This window comes from Budorcas taxicolor, chromosome 11 (genome assembly GCF_023091745.1).
Source record: "Budorcas taxicolor isolate Tak-1 chromosome 11, Takin1.1, whole genome shotgun sequence".
NCBI lineage: Eukaryota > Metazoa > Chordata > Mammalia > Artiodactyla > Bovidae > Budorcas > Budorcas taxicolor.
Genome location: NC_068920.1, coordinates 47,117,199 through 47,133,626, shown reverse-complemented (window position 1 = coordinate 47,133,626; position 16,428 = coordinate 47,117,199). Strand labels below are relative to the sequence as shown.

Genomic DNA, 16,428 nt, shown 5'->3' with positions numbered 1-16,428 from the left:
TCTGGAATTCTCAGTTCATGAACTGAGAGAAATGTTTTTCTCCTCTACCAAATTATATATTATTTGATTGCTTTAAAAAAATTTTCTGGACTTCCCAGGTGGCACAGTGGTAAGAATCTGCCTGACAACGCAGGGGACACAGGTTCAATCCCTGCTCTGGGAAAATTCCACATGCCGCAGAGCAACCAAGCCTGAGCACCACAGTACTGAGCCAGCACTCAAGAGCCCAAGAGCCCCAACTAATGAGACCCTGTGCCAAAACCACTTAAGTCTGCATGCCCTAGAGCCTGCACGCTGCAACTACTAAGCCTGTGTGCTGTAACGACCAAAGCCCATGCTTCACAACAAGAGAGGCCACCGCAATGAGAAGCCGGCATACTACAACACAGTAGTAGAGAAAGCCCGCACAAAGCAATGAAACCCAGCGCAGCCAAAAATAAAAATAAATAAAATTTTAAAAATTTTCTGTATATCTCTATATTCTCTCATGGCTCTAGCATACATAGGGCTGAAAAAATTTATCTTCAAGTCCTCAGTGTCTACTCATATTAATATTTGCTGTTGTTCAGTCACTCAGTCATGTCCAACTCTTTGCAATCCCATGGACTGCAGCATGCCAGGCTTCCCTGTCCTTCACTATCTCCTGGAGTTTGCTCAAACTCATGTCCATTGAGCTGGTGATGCCATCCAACCATCTCATCCTCTGTCAGCCCCTTCTACTCTTGCCCTCAATCTTTCCCAGCATTGGGGTCTTTTCCAATGAGTCAGCTCTTTGCATCAGGTAGCAAAAGTGTTGGAGTTTCTGCTTCAGCATCAGTCCTTCCAACGGATATTCTTAATGTCTACTCATAACAATATAGTCTTAAGATTGTAAAATTCAGGCATCAGATCTTCCTTTCACAAAGGTATATATCATGCCCTGACAAGTCGCTTCAGTCACGTTGGACTCTTTGTGACCCTGTGGACTGTAGCCTGCCAGGTTCCTCTGTCCATGGGATTCTCCAGGCAAGAATACTGGAGTGGGTTGCCATTTCCTCCTCCAGGGGTTCTTCCCAACTAAGGGATCAAATGCAAGTCTCCCACATTGCAGGCAGATTCTTTACCGCGGAGCCACCAGATCCCTAACAGAAGCCAGTGTTGGATAACCAGAGCAATTAGCATTACTCTATGTGTAGCACTCTGCACAGTCTCTGGCACGTAGTATATACTTAATGAATGAATGTTAGTAGAAAGAATAAATTGAGTGAACAAGAGCCAAATGAGGCATGCTGAGTAGCTAACAGGTCTAGCTACAATTTAACTCCTGAAATCTCTTTTCAATGTGTTTCTATCTTTGCACAACTATTGTCTGATTTCCTTATACAGCAGTTTTCATTCCAATCCCAAAGAAGGGCAATGTCAAAGAATGTTCAAACTACCATACAATTGTACTCATTTCACATGCTAGCAAGGTAATGCTCAAAATCCTTCAAGCTAGGATTCAACAGTATGTGAACTGAGAACTTCCAGACATATAAGCTAGATTTAGAAAACATAGAGGAACCAGAGATCAAATTGCCAACATCTGTTGGATCATAGAAAAAGCAAGCGCACTCCAGAAAAACATCTACTTCTTCCTCATTGACTATGTTAAAGCCTTTGACTGTGTGGATCACAATAAACTCTAGAAAATTATTATAGAGATGGAAATACCAGACCATCTTACCTGCTTCCTGAGAAACCTGTATGCAGATCAAGAACCAACAGTTAGAACCACACATGGAACAATGGACTGGTTCAAAATTAGGAAAGTAGTATAGCAAGGCTGTATATTGTCACCCTGTGTATTTAACTTCTGTGCAGAGTACACCAGGCAAAATGCTGGGCTGGATGAATCACAAGTTGGAATCAAGATTGTCAGGAGAAATATCAACAACTTCAGACATGCAGATTTGTTGTTGTTCAGTCACTCAGTCATGTCTGACTCTTTGTGACCCCATGGACTGCAGCACACCAGGCTTCCCTGTCCTTCACTACCTCCCAGAGTTTGCCCAAATTCATGTCCATTGAGTCAGTGATGCCATCCAGCCATCTCATCAAGAGGCTCTTTAGTTCTTCTTCACTTTCTGCCATTAGGGTGGTATCATCTGCATATCTTGGAACGCAGATGAGAATACCAGACCACCTTACCTGCCTCCTGAGAAACCTGTATGCAGGTCAAGCAACAGTTAGAACCAGACATGGGACAATGAACTGGTTCAAAATTGGGGAAGGAGTACATCAAGGCTGTATATTGTCACCCTGCTTATTTAACTTCTATGCAGAATACATCATGCGAAACACCAGGCTGGATGAAGCACAACCTGGAATCAAGACTGCTGGGAGAAATATCAATAACTTCAGATATGCAGATGACACCATGCTAATGGCAGAAAGTGAAGAGGAACTAAAGAGCCTCTTGATGAAAGTGAAAGAGGAGAATGAAAAAGCTGGCTTGAAACTCAATATTTAAAAAATGAATATCATGGCATCCGGTCCCATCACTTCATGGCAAATAGATGGGGAAACAGTGGAAACAGTGACAGACTTTATTTTCTTGGGCTAAAAATCACTATGAATGGTGACTGCAGCAATGAAATTACAAGACACTTGCGCCTTGGAAGAAAAGCAATAACAAACCTAGACAACATAGTCAAAAGCAGAGACATCATTTTGCCAACAAAGTTCCATATAGCCAAAGCTATATTTTTTCCAGTAGTCATGTATGGATGTGAGAGTTGGACCATAAAGAAGGCTGAGCACTGAAGAATTGATGCTTTTGAACTGTGGTGTTGGAGGAGACTCTTGAGAGTCCCTTGGACAGCAAGGAGATCAAACCAGTCAATCAATGGAAATCTACCCTGAATATTGGAAGTACTGCTGCTAAAGCTCCAATACTTTGGCCACCTCATGCGAAGAACCGAGTCACTAGAGAAGACCATGATGCTGGAAAAGATTGCAGGCAGAAGGAGAAGGGGACAACAGAGGATGAGATGGCTAGATGCTATCACCAACTCAATGGACATGAGTTTGAGCAAACTCCGGGAGACGGAGAAGGACAGGGAGGCCTGGCATAGTATAGCTCATGGGGTCGCAAAGAGTTGGACACAAGTGAGCAACCAAATGACAACAGCAAAACAGAAGAACTCCCTCATAACTTCCTATCATAGATGTAGGACTAACATCTATGGTATTAGCACTAACATTTGTGCTAGATGAGTACACAAGACATGTAAGGCCCAAAGTACATCAGCAAAGAAAGAAGTCCTTATGTTCCTGTACCCCTCCATCCACATTTCTGTGATTTTATTTCATTCTGTTTCTTTCCTTTGAGTTTTGCCCATCCTATTGTAAACATCCCAGGTACACAAAGTATATTATTTTCTTATTCTATAAACCTTCAAAGTACCTAATAAAAGATACAGATTATAATCTTGGCATATTTTTAAGACAGAATGTTCAGACTTTTTAAAATAAAATTTTTATTTTGTATTGGGGTATAGCTGATTAACAATGTTGTCACAGTTTAGGTGAACAGTGATGGGAGCTCAGCCGTACATATCTTGTATCCATTCTCCCCCAAACTTCCCTCCCCCCCAGGATGCCCCATAACATTGAGCAGAGTCTTGGCACTTGTTATTGACAATTATTTTCTAACTGGGCTCTCTGACATTTAGAAGAGGGCGGGGGCATCTAATTCAGAGTCAAAAGCACCTAGTTATGCCTCATCTATCTGAAAGAAATTTTCTGCAGCTATTGTGTTTATGTGTCTCTATAAAATTAGAAACAGTATCTTCTCAGTGAAACTGCAGAGATATAAGAGGATGAAGGAATGTTAGTACTTGCAATCACCCACAAGGACATTGTTAAGACGCTTCAAAGGTTCGTTCAAACAATGTTATGTGCCAAGCATGATACCAAACTCTGGATGAAACAGAAATAAGAATGAGTTGAAGTTCATGGAACTGGAAAGCAGAATGGTGGTTCTCCAGGCTCTTACTTCCTTATTTTGCTCTAAACTTTCTCTGAATCCTCCATCAACCTCAATCTATTCGTTAGCCTCTATGCTGGCCCCTCTTCCTTCACCAATCCTCTAAATCAGTGGTTCTCGGGAATAACAATATTACCATCACATGGGAACTTATTCAAAACGCAAATTCAAGAGCCCCTGCCAGATTTACTGAATCAGAAACTGTGGAGGTGGGACACCAAGAAATCTGTGTTTTACCAAAGCCTCCAGGTATTTCTGATGAATGCTCAAGTTTGAGAAACCATCCAAAAGTTCCACTCCATGTTCTTTCCAGTTCTCATTCTCAACTTTTCTGGGTAGGATTATCTTCTTCCACTATCTCTGCAGCTGTAACTATTACAACAACTAACAGCAACAGCTGTCATTTATTAAGCATTTATTGTCCAAGCACTGTCCTGTTGTGTACATACTATCTTAATTGCCAAAACAATTCAAGTATTATTAACCCCACTTTTCAGGGGGAAAAAAAAAACATAGGTTTAGAGATGCTAAGTAAGTCGTCTAAGGTTACTCAATCTAATCAACAGAGGCATAAGCATTTGACTTTGGGTTTTCCTAACTCCAAAGACTATATTAAGTCCTAGAATGCTACTACACGGTAGCCTTGGAAGCTGTCAGTTATATGACAATTACTTCTAAAGTCTGATAAACTCTGGAGTAGAACTTCCAGTTAGCTAATGGACCTCTCTAAACTCCACACAGAGGCCTTAAAATTAACATGCCATCATTTCTTCCCTCCATTGTAAATCTGTTCCTCCTCCTGTGTTTTCTAATCTAATGTCCTCATAATCATCAGTGCCACTTTTGACCTCTCAGTCTCTCTCACCTCTAGCTGTCCATAACATTCACAGATTTTAACATCTAAAATATCTTTACAAGCTGTCCATTCCCACTGTCCCTCTTCAAGATATGGGCACCTCTGACCTACATCCTAATTGGTTTCCCTGCCTCTCCACTCTAAAGCAACTCTGCACATGAACTGCCTCTTCACTTTCTGATCTGATTATTCTATCTTCCACCATTCTCTTATCACCAACACAGGATTAGTGCTGGCAGGCCTAGGCTTTTTTGAATAAAAGACTTCCTCATGATTTGGCTCCAACCATACCTTTCCTGTCTCATCACTTCTGTCATACAAGAAGCCTACAAAAAAGAACTCAAAGTTTTACCACTTAATTTTAATCTTTGGCAATTCTGCTTATACTCTCCCCTCTGCCCGGAATGATTGTTTTTCCTTTTCCATGTGGCAAAATATTAATTAACCTTCAGGGCTAAGTTCCATCATTTTTAAAGTTTTCCCTGACTCTATCAATTTATTTCCCCAGCCAAAGTAATCTATTCCTTCAGCATTTTATTTATTCCAAAAACAGTGAGCTCTTATTGTGACATGTCATGGCTAATGTCTGTCTCCTCTGATAACACTTGATATTTCAGGTATACTGTGTTTCCTTCACTGTCCCTGCACCCAACACAGTGCCCAGCCATAGCCATTACCCGATAAGTATTTGCTGAGTTGTTAAATAATGCAACATTTGGTGTTGCAACATTACACAGGTTAGCAATTCAAGTTCAGGTTTATGCAACACTCAAAAGAAAGCTCACATTACAACAAAAGATAAAGAGTGAAGGTTCAATATTTAGCAGCAGCATCTGCAATTTTCTCAAAATCTTTTTGTCAATATTTTTGAGTATCCTTCAAATAGACTCCTTTCCCAGCTAACATGATTTGTATATTTTACAGGATCAGCAGGAACTACAAACATCACAGACCGCTATAAGAGATAATCCCAAGGAAAACTGTGTCACTGAGAGTAGCTGGATAATTGCTTTGGGTACATCATTTCAGTACATTTCCAATAGAACGGCCCCAGCAACATCAGGTAGATTTTAGAAACGAGGGCATGCACTGCTGACTAAATACATAAGGTAAGCGCACAGTAGTGAGGCATTTATTCAAATTAGTACTGAAATCAGAGGTATACCTGCTTTTGGTTCAACTATAATATCCTTTCATTTTAAGTAAGGATAACACTTATTCTTGTCTAAGACTCTACTCTGAGTAACACAACTCCCATCCCTCCCAGGAAGCAGGCTCTGTTTATCAGTGGGATGCTGATAAGCCTGCCTGAGTCTTAACACTTTCCCTCCCGAACCTGCTAAACCTTCTCTCTCCAATTATCCCCTATCATGGGACATATAAGTCGCTGCAATATATTCCCCCGGTGACCAAATTCACACTATTTTCTCAAACATATGACTTATCTCTAAAAGAAAGTTTCCACTTTTTCCAAAGATGAGATCAATCTTTTCTAAGTTTGTACTGTACTTAAAGTATAGCACCTCACAGAGTACCTGTTTACAGACTGCCTCATCTGGTTTCATAATTATTTTATATAATATGCTTTATTTTCCCAGCTATACTGTTTTCACTCTTAAGGGGAAAAAGCCAGGTCTTTCAATGTCATTTGTAATCCCACAATCCTCCTCCCACATATAGCATAATATTGGGCACAGGCAGCATATGTATTAACTACTTGAAGGACTGAGCTAAACGCTTGCTAAGCACTGATACACAACTTTTCCACAGCGTCACATATAATAAATATCTACTGTGTCTACTCTCTGTGGCAAGCACTTTTGCAGGTGCTGGAGACATGGCCCTGAAGGAAACAAATGTGATCCTGTCCTAAAAGCTACTATTGTCCAGAGCACAAAAAATATTGAAGTCTCAGTACTTGAAGAGCTACAGAGCAAGGTTATCACTGGCTCCAAGATAAGAACTTCAAGTGACAAACATTACAGATCCTCAGTTGCGAAACTGAATCACAGACTTTTCGAACTGAATGAGAAGTTACAAGTTATTGTCTTCAATTTTCTTGCACAAATCATGATTAAATTTCAGTACAGCCTACCTTTCCACCGTTTCTAGGCACTGCCTTCATCAACGATCAGAAAAGACTGACTTCCTCCCTACCTCCAATACTTTCTCCTGAGCATGGTCACTAGGCGAGGGAGTCCAAGGCACTAAGAAAGCACTGGGCTGATGATAAGCGGCACCCAATCAGGCTTATCCGACCATCAACATTTCCAGGCCACACGCTGAACAGAATCTGTGTTTTCTGCCTAGTAAATACCAAGCCTGTACTTCTTTTAAAGAAAATAAAAGGCAGCGCCTCCACAGTTACTTGGCCCTAATAATGACAGAAGTACAACACGGTTGAGGGAAATAAAACAGCTGATTTATTTGGAGGAAGAACTAAGGATGTCTATCCACCCCTTGGCCTCAAAATCTGTAGCAACAGCGTGATAAAATGCTAAGCGCCGACAAAGCTTTCAGCGTGCATCAAACACGTGCACACAACTCCTGAAGTTGGAAACACCAGGCAACAAGTTGCCCGCCCCCTCTCCACAGTGACAGATCTCCTGCCCCCGGTCGTGGGTGTGTCTGACGCGGCGGGCGGGCACTGATTCACAACTCTCTCCATAACAACCGGCTCCTCCTCGGAGCCCGGCCAGGGCAGGGGCGTTGAGGGGCCCCAGCAGGGCCCAACTTATCCGAACACCAACCACTGCGTTCCCGGTTCCTCCTCGCCTTCAGTCTCGCGCAGCCTCGTCTCAGACAGGATGCGAGGCTGCTCAGGGAGCCGGACTTCTCGGGCTTCAGATTCCTCGGCCCGGGAGCCTGGCAGTGCCGCCCTGAGGCCCCCCAGACGCCCCAGACGCTTCCAGAACTAAAGCCTCCGCCGGCCGCAGGCTGCCGGTTTCCGGAGCGCCCGCGCCCAGGAACTGACCCTCATCAGCCCCCGTCGGCGCCCCTTCCCCGCGCCCCGGAGTAGGCGGCTGAGGAGCGCGGAGGGGCGCGCGTCCCCGCGCCCCGGGCCCGCGCAGCAGGTGCGGCCGGGCCCCACCTCCCCCGCGAGGCCGCGGCTACTCACCCCCACGATGTTCCTCTGCGACCTCACGGCCCACACGGACACCTCTTCCGCCCGCTCCGCACCCTCCTCGTAGCCACCGCCCCCTCGGCCGCTGCCGTCGCCGCCGTCCTCGCCGCCGCCGCCGCCGCCGCCGCCGCGGCGCGCGTCCGCTCTCACGCACACCGCCGTGGCCGCGCACGCGCCTCTGCGCGCTTGCGTCACGTAGCAACCGATCGGCGGCTGGCCGGCTGGTTACACTGGTTCAGGGCCGGGAGGTCGCGTCCCGCGGCTTTTGCGGTTTTCCCGCAGCCGCCCGACACGCTGCCTTTCCGGATCAAAGGGCTCCAGGGTGTGGCTGCCCTGCCGGCACCTGGCTCCCGGTGCGTTACGTCACTTCACGTCACTGTATGGCGTCACCGATCGCGTCACTACAAACGGGGTGGTCCCCGTCGTGGTCGCCCGGGCGCCTGTAGGGTAGACGGCAGGGTCTCCAGACTGCTGTCACGTCTGGAGCTGATCCCATCGGCTACTTTTGATAAGTACAGGAAGGCTTTTCCAGGAACCGGGACCTTTGGGTCTGAGTGCAGGTTAATGTGAAAGAATGCCTAGTGACACTCGTTAACTCCGCAGCAACGTGCGATGGACCCGGCCTTGAATTCCTCCGACTCTTGTTTCTTCGTTTTATAAGTGAGGATAACAATACTTGTCTTACCTACGTTGTAGAATTGTGCGGCCAAAACAAAATAATGCATGCAAAAGTGCGTTTTAAAGTATAAAGCTCACTAGACTTTAAAGTATCTTTATTATAAGGAAGGCAGTCAACCAAGAGCAGTTAAGAGCCTAGACTGTGGAGTCAGGGAAACCTAGTATCAAGTCTTATCGGGAATGATGGACGGTCAGTTCTGCTTGACCCTTGGGCTTACTGGAGGTCTGGGGTGTGGGGCTTTGGAGAGAGTGACTAGAAAGGACATAATTCCAGCCAAAGGAAGCTTCCTGAGTAAAGGTATGGAAGTGAAAGTAGACTGGAGGCAGGGAGATCAGTTATGAGGCCATTGCTGTACCCCAGATAAGAAGTGATCAGAGCCTTAACCAAAGTTTTGGCAGAGGAAATGTAAAGGAAGGGACAGATGTGAGCACTGTTAAGGTGGTAGCATTGACAGCACTGACTGTGGGATAAATGAGTAGGCCAAGTTTCTAGAATGTCTGGGGTAGGTGGTGGAAACATTTAACAAGAAGTGAAGAAAAATGAATCTGGGTCATCCACCAGTTTGTAATCCAGGAAATCATATAATGCTGATGACACCGCCAGTAGGAAGATCGGATTTGTAGGGTATGATGATGTATTCTGTGGGATTCTCCAGGAGCCTAGCAGGCTATGGTGTATTGGGTCACAAAGAGTCCAACACGACTGAAGTGACTTAGCATGCAGGCATGCACAATGATGTATTAAAAAATGGGCATGTTTGTTGGGGAAATATTCTACACTCATACACATATTACATATTTTATTAACAGATGTCACTGCACCTGCCTTAGCTCACTCCTCACTGGAGCAGTGGCTTCCTGATTGGTGAATTTAAAAGGAGAAACTGGATATGTGTAGCCCATCCATTTTTTTCCCCCTCTTTAAGGAAAGCTTCCATCAGGGAACTATCTTTGTGTACTTCTCTGATTCATCAGGAGTGAAGCCTGGGGGTGGGGTTGAGGGTGCTTGGTCCAGAGCCGCAGAGTTAATTCAAGAGTTTAGCATTATGAAGCTCTCTGTCCACAGGTAATATTCAATTCCAGTTTTTTCAGTTGTAGTGTACAGAATTACAGGTCCTGAAAGATTTTCATGCCCTTATCTCCAGAAGCTGTGAATGTTACCTTACGTGCCAAAAGGGACTTTGAAGGGTTTTGTTTGTTTGTTTAGTTGCTTTTTGTTTGTTTTGCTATTTTGGCTTGGGTTTTTGTTTGTTTTGGCTGCACCACACATCACTCAGGATTTAGTTCCAGGGATTAAACCTGCTCCCCCTGCACTGGGAGCATGAAGTCTTAACCACTGGACCACCCAGGGAAGTCCTGCAGATGGGTTATATTAAGGATCTGTGATGGGGAGATTATCTTGGATTATCTGGCTGGGCTGGAGGCAGGAGGGTCAGAGTCAGAGAGTGAGAGATGAGGATGGAAGCAGAGGTCAGAGAGAAAGAGGATAAGAATCTGCACTGCCAGCTTTGAAGATGGAGCCAAGGAATGCAGGCGGCCTCTGGAAGCTGGAAGAGGCAAGGAAAGATTCTTCCCCAGAGCCCTCAGAGAGAACACAGCCCTCCCAATGCCTCGATTTTTAGATTTCTGATCTCCAGAACTGTAAGATAATAAATTTATGTTGTTTTAAGCCACCAACTCTGTAGTAAGTTGTTAAAACAGCAATAGGAAATGAATACATTCCATAATAAAGATAGACAGTTGGTCCCCTGCTACATTCTCTTTCATTTAAAGAATGCAATTGATTAGGTTCTTTCAGAGATGACTGCAATGTGACTGTGACTTAATGGAGGGAACCTTCACATCCAGAGGGAAATAAAAATCCAATCAACAGTTTATTACACAGATTTGTGAGTGAGGAGACAAGCTGAGTTAAAATAAATTTACAGGATGTTAATTTATAATTTGGTAATTTAAGTCCAGGGGTTGGATGAGATCAATCAAAACAGAGAAGAAACGATAAAGAGGACCAAGGATAGATCCCCAGGAAGCACTAAGGCTGTGGCAGATGAATGGAAGCGCACAAAGTCTGAGGAAGAATGGCCAGAGAGATAAAAGAACTAGGTGAGTGTAGTGCCTCTGAAGCTCAGGTGGGAAAGAATTGCAAGATGGTTTCAGCAGAGTCAGAGACCACAAACAGGGCAAGCATATGAAGGGCTGGAAAGCACTGACTGGATTAGCAACACAAGAGTGATTGGTGAGCAACAACTGCAGCTGAGTGAGGTAGTAGAGATATATGTCCTAAATTGTTGGGGTCTGAAAGGCAGGTCAGTATAGTGGGTTGCCATCTGGACTAGTTGATGGGAGTTTGAGATTCCAGTCTTGGTTCTGGCCGTTAACTAGCTAAGTAACCTTTGGCAAATCACTTAACTATTCCACACTTTGGTTTCCCATATACCAAAGGAGATGTCTGTGATCTTCACATAGATTCCCAGAGAGTCCCCTTAACTTCATATTAGACTTATTTGCTTATAACAGCACACTTCAAATCCTCATTTCACCACACAGTGAGAATCAGTATGTTATCTTTCAGCTTATGACCAGAAACTATGGATATGGATATGATACAGTTACTCAAGAAACTCACAGTTTTGGAAGGAAGATAAACATAAAAGTAGGTAACGAATTGCCATAGTTCTTTTTAAAACAAATCAAGGTATAAATTGAATGAACTGTGACTCTAACACAGTATCAGTAAGTTCAGTTCAGTTCAGTTGCTCAGTCATGTCTGACTCTTTGCAACCCCATGAATTGCAGCACGCCAGGCCTCCCTGTCCATCACCAACTCCTGGAGTTCATCCAAACTCATGTGCATCGAGTCAGTGATGCCATCCAGCCATCTCATCCTCTGTCATCCCCTTCTCCTCCTGCCCCCAATCCCTCCCAGCATCACAGTCTTTTCCAGTGAGTCAACTCTTCGCATCAGGTGGCCAAAGTGTTCGAGTTTGAGCTTTAGCATCAGTCCTTCCAAAGAAATCCCAGGGTTGATCTCCTTTAGAATGGACTGGTTGGATCTCCTTGCAGTCCAAGGGACTCTCAAGAGTCTTCTCCAACATCACAGTTCGAAAGCATCAATTCTTCATCGCTCAGCCTTCTTCACAGTCCAACTCTCACATCCATACATGACCACTGGAAAAACCATAGCCTTGACTAGACAGACCTTTGTTGGCAAAGTAATGTCTCTGCTTTTGAATATGCTATCTAGGTTGGTCATAACTTTCCTTCCAATGAGTAAGTGTCTTTTAATTTCATGGCTGCAATCACCATCTGCAGTGATTTTGGAGCTCAAAAAAATAAAGTCTGACACTGTTTCCACTGTTTCCCCATCTATTTGCCATGAAGTAATGGGACCGGATGCCATGATCTTCATTTTCTGAATGTTGAGCTTTAAGCCAACTTTTTCACTCTCCTCTTTCACTTTCATCAAGAGGCTTTTGAGTTCCTCTTCACTTTCTGCCATAAGGGTGGTGTCACCTGCATATCCGAGGTTATTGATATTTCTCCCGCCAATCTTAGTTCTAGCTCGTGCTTCTTCCAGTCCAGCGTTTCTCATGATGTACTCTGCATAGAAGTTAAATAAGCAGGGTGACAGTATACAGCCTTGATGTACTCCTTTTCCTATTTGGAACCAGTCTGTTGTTCCATGTCCAGTTCTAACTGTTGCCTCCTGACCTGCATATAGGTTTCTCAAGAGGCAGGTCAGGTAGTCTGCTATTCCCATCTCTTTCAGAATTTTCCACAGTTTATTGTGATCTGCACAATCAGAAGCTTTGGCATAGTCAATAAAGCAGAAATAGATGTTTGTTCTGAACTCTCTTGCTTTTTCCACGATCCAGCGGATGTTGGCAATTTGCTCCTCTGCCTTTTCTAAAACCAGCTTGAACATCTGGAAGTTCACGGTTCGCGTATTGCTGAAGCCTGGCTTGGAGAATTTTGAGCATTACTTTTACTAGTGTGTGAGATGGGTGCAATTGTGTGGTACTTCGAGCAGTCTTTGGCATTGCCTTTCTTTGGGACTGGAATGAAAACTGACCTTTTCCAGTCCTGTGGCCACTGCTGAGTTTTCCAAATTTGCTGGCATATTGAGTGCAGCACTTTCACAGCATCATCTCTCAGGATTCAAAATAGCTCAACTGGAATTCCATCACCTCCACTAGTTTTGTTCGTAGTGATGCTTTCTAAGGCCCACTTGACTTCACATTCCAGGATGTCTGGCTCTAGGTGAGTGATCACACCATCGTGATTATCTGGGTTGTGACACAGTATACTACATACTATATTAGAATTCTGTATGAAGTGACATGAGGGATATATAAAGTAATACAGATGAGGGAGCAATAATTTTTGCCAAATGGAAATCAAGGTGTTACATTTACCTACTCTCAGGTGGACAGTGTCCCTCAGAAATGACATAACCAGAACCATAAGACATTTCCATGGTGATTAAAAAAAAAAAAGAAAGAGGAATTGTGCTAATCCATCACTGATCATTTAACATTACTTCTAGATAGCTTTGTTGTGATTGGAATGAATATTTATGTACAATTACTTCTGAACTTAGGTATACCGTTTAATTGGAGAAACAGACGTGTAAAAATTGAATGCAAGAGTAATTTATTTACTTTTCCACCAGATTTAAGTGAAAATATTTATCTGTTATACATGCCACACTGTTCCATTTGCTCATCTAATCCTCATATACTATCTCATTTAACTCTCACAAACTTCAGCTTATTGTATCAAAACTGATATTATATCTCTGTTTTAGCAGGCAAGGATACAAAGTTTAAGTAACTGGGCCAGGGTCTTGCTAACAGCAGTTATGTAATCGACCAGGCATCCTCTCTTTAGGAAACCTTCCCTCTGGCCATTATTTAGTCTAAGTGTCCTTTCTCTGTATTATTACATCATGGTGTTGTTGTTTGGTTGCTAAGTTGTGTCTGACTCTTTGTGACCGCATGGACTGTAACCCACCAGGCTCCTCTGTCCATGGGATTTCCCAGGCCAGAATACTGGAGTGGGTTGCCATTTCCTATTCCAGGGGATCTTCCCGACCCAGGGATCAAACCCACAGTTCCTGCATTGGCAGGCAGGTTCTTCACCACTGAGCCACCAGGGAAGCCCACTGTTACACAGTATGCACTCCTTTATTTTAGCATTTACTGTAATACTGATGATGACCTGGCTTCCTGTGGGCCAGGTAGTTTTAGGTAGTTCTGGGCATTAAATCACTTAAGTTTCATAATAACCCTTTGAGGCAGGTGATATTATTAATCACAGTGCTTTATAATCAGGAAACTAAGGCATAGAAAGATTAAGTAATTTACTCAAGGTAACACAATAGTGATGGAGACGGATGCAAACCGAGATAGTTGGGTTCTAGAGTCCATGCTCTTAACCCCCAGATTGCTGCCTTCCTTCATATCATGCATCCTCTGCTAACATTGAGAGGTTCTAGATATACTTTAAAGAACTCTCTAGTGCAGTAATTATAGGCTTATTGTGTGTGATATTGCTGTGTATCCCTCATTAAAAGACCATAAGAGAATTTTTCACTCTCAGCCAAATGCCATGAAACGATTGACTACCCTTGAGGAACTGATATGTTTTCTGATTATAGGTGATGTGTATTACATAACTGGCTGTTTCCTTATTTCACTCTGACTGCCAAGAAGCTCTGAGAAATTTGTGGCTCAGCATTAGTAACTGGAAAGACTCTTGGCTTGCATGTCTACATTCTGTTGGTTTGAAATTTTTCAAAATTAAAAGCTGGGGGAAATCTAAATTCTTCTGCATTTTCTAGATTATTGATATTATACATTTATTTTATAATTAGAAAAAGTAAACCTTGTTTTTAAAAGAAAGGTTGCATCTTTGCATGCTTTCTCAGACTTTGAATCTGTGGATAAGAAGTAGTTTCAGATTAACTTCCATGAATTCAATGTAGAATCCTAGTCCCTATGAAACCAGGACTTCTGTGATCTTGAAAGTCCAGATCAATAGAATTGGTGTTCAGACAAATCAGAAAGTATTTCAAGTTGTGACCCTCCTTATTTTTAACATATCTAAATAACTTGAAACCACTTTTGGATTATTTGAACATATTCTGCCTTGCTTTAGAGATAAGGAAGTCAGTCATCTTCCTTAATGCTGACATCTTATTATAATTAACTTTAATGTACAGCTGATTTTGTGGTTTAGCATTTATCAGAAATGGATGAAGATCACTTATTCTAAAACTAAAGTAGGTATTTTGGTACATGTCTTGCAATTTAACTGACTTAGATCCAGTAACTCAATTCCAGATTCATTTCTTTACTTAAAGGTGTGTTTTACAAGGAATTCTTCCAGGTAGATTTACTGACCAGTTATTGATACTTTGCTAAAAGCCACACATTTCATGGGAGTATTATTCAGATTTTTCTATAGCCAGAGTGAACAGCTGATAATTTCTTCTTTGAACATTTTTCAATCCAAATCTTCATCCTCCAACAGTTCAGATGCCTAAAGAGTGGGCAAACGCTCTACCCCCAGCCGGCAGATTGTTGCTGAGTGGTATGTGAACATCTTGGGTTGCCAGGTTTTTAATTTATTCATCTCTTAATATTGGTAACTAATGTGAACATGGGTTAAAAGAACAAATGACTTGTCTGTGAGTTTGCAGACCCTCTGCTCTGTTAGATAGAACTTCACAAACTTGAATCCTTCATTCTTCTTATTTTGAAGAACTGGGTTTGTATTTTTTGTGTGTTTTTTAAAGAAAATTCTAGACTGCCTTCAGGTGCTCCCTCTGTCCATCCCCATGAAGAAAGGAATGTTCTTATTTAGGTGAGAATCTCAAGGGGATGACTCACTGTGCACAAAATGCTGTCACCCACCCACCATCTGCTGATCAGATTACTGAACAATATGTATTTGCTTTTAGTCAGCCTGGGTATTAGCTGGTCCATCAGAAAACTGCATCCCTGACCATGTTGTCCTGAGGTCATACACACAGAAATATTTCTCACCCCCTTACCAGGAGTGTTTTACGGACTTATCTTTTGAATACTGCGGCTTCTGCATACATTAAGGACTTCTAAAAGAAACAGTTCTGCAAAGCGCACTGTTGCATTTGCTGCAGAGCTATCGTGCACTCAGTATTTATGTCCCTTATGGAAAACCCCACAGGAGAATTTTCTTTCAGAGCCAAGTGTCAGGAAATGCTGGTAACCCTTGAGTAAGTGATGTGTTTTCCTCACAGGCAAGTAGGTAATATAACTAGATATGTTTCTCTTCACTTTCCCTGTCATGAAGCTCCAAGTCCATTCTTAGCTCAGCTTTAGTGCTTGCATAGGAACTGTGGCCTACACATCTGCGTTCTAATTTACTCCCTGGTCCTTATCTTCTGTTTAAATTTGGGTTTTCTCTTACTCAGATTTATCTGTAATTTTCTGGATTGTGTGTATAATTGCCCTGGGCAACTCAGGTGGATCATAGAAAAGCTAGGGAAATGAGTGATACTTATGCTTAATAAAGACTACCTTTTAGATGGTTGGATGGCATCACCAATTCAATGGACATGAGTTTGAGTAAGCTCTGGGAGTTGGTGATGGACAGGGAATGCTGGCGTACTGCAGTCCATGGGGTCACCAAGAGTTGGACACGACTGAGCGACTGAACTGAACTGAATCCTTACTTCAGGCAAGAGTTAAAACTTATGGACCCAAATTTGTTCCTTTT

At 42.9% G+C, this 16,428-nt stretch overlaps 1 protein-coding gene across 4 annotated transcripts in view; it reads right to left on the bottom strand.

The window, feature by feature from the left end:
* BTBD9 (BTB domain containing 9) overlaps nt 1-8,107 on the bottom strand; it is a 409,506-nt gene extending 401,399 nt beyond the window's left edge. The window contains exon 1 of one of the 4 annotated variants that reach the window (XM_052649115.1): nt 7,984-8,107. Coding sequence is in view for 1 of the 4 variants with exons in the window: in XM_052649112.1 (XP_052505072.1) it covers nt 7,840-7,845 (6 nt within the window). In the remaining 3 variants the exon portion in view is untranslated. Of the gene's footprint in view, nt 1-7,615; nt 7,705-7,839; nt 7,937-7,983 lie in introns of those variants that run through there. The other 3 variants (XM_052649113.1, XM_052649112.1, XM_052649114.1) reach the window with 3 other exon arrangements.
* Between the last annotated feature and the right edge of the window lie 8,321 nt (nt 8,108-16,428).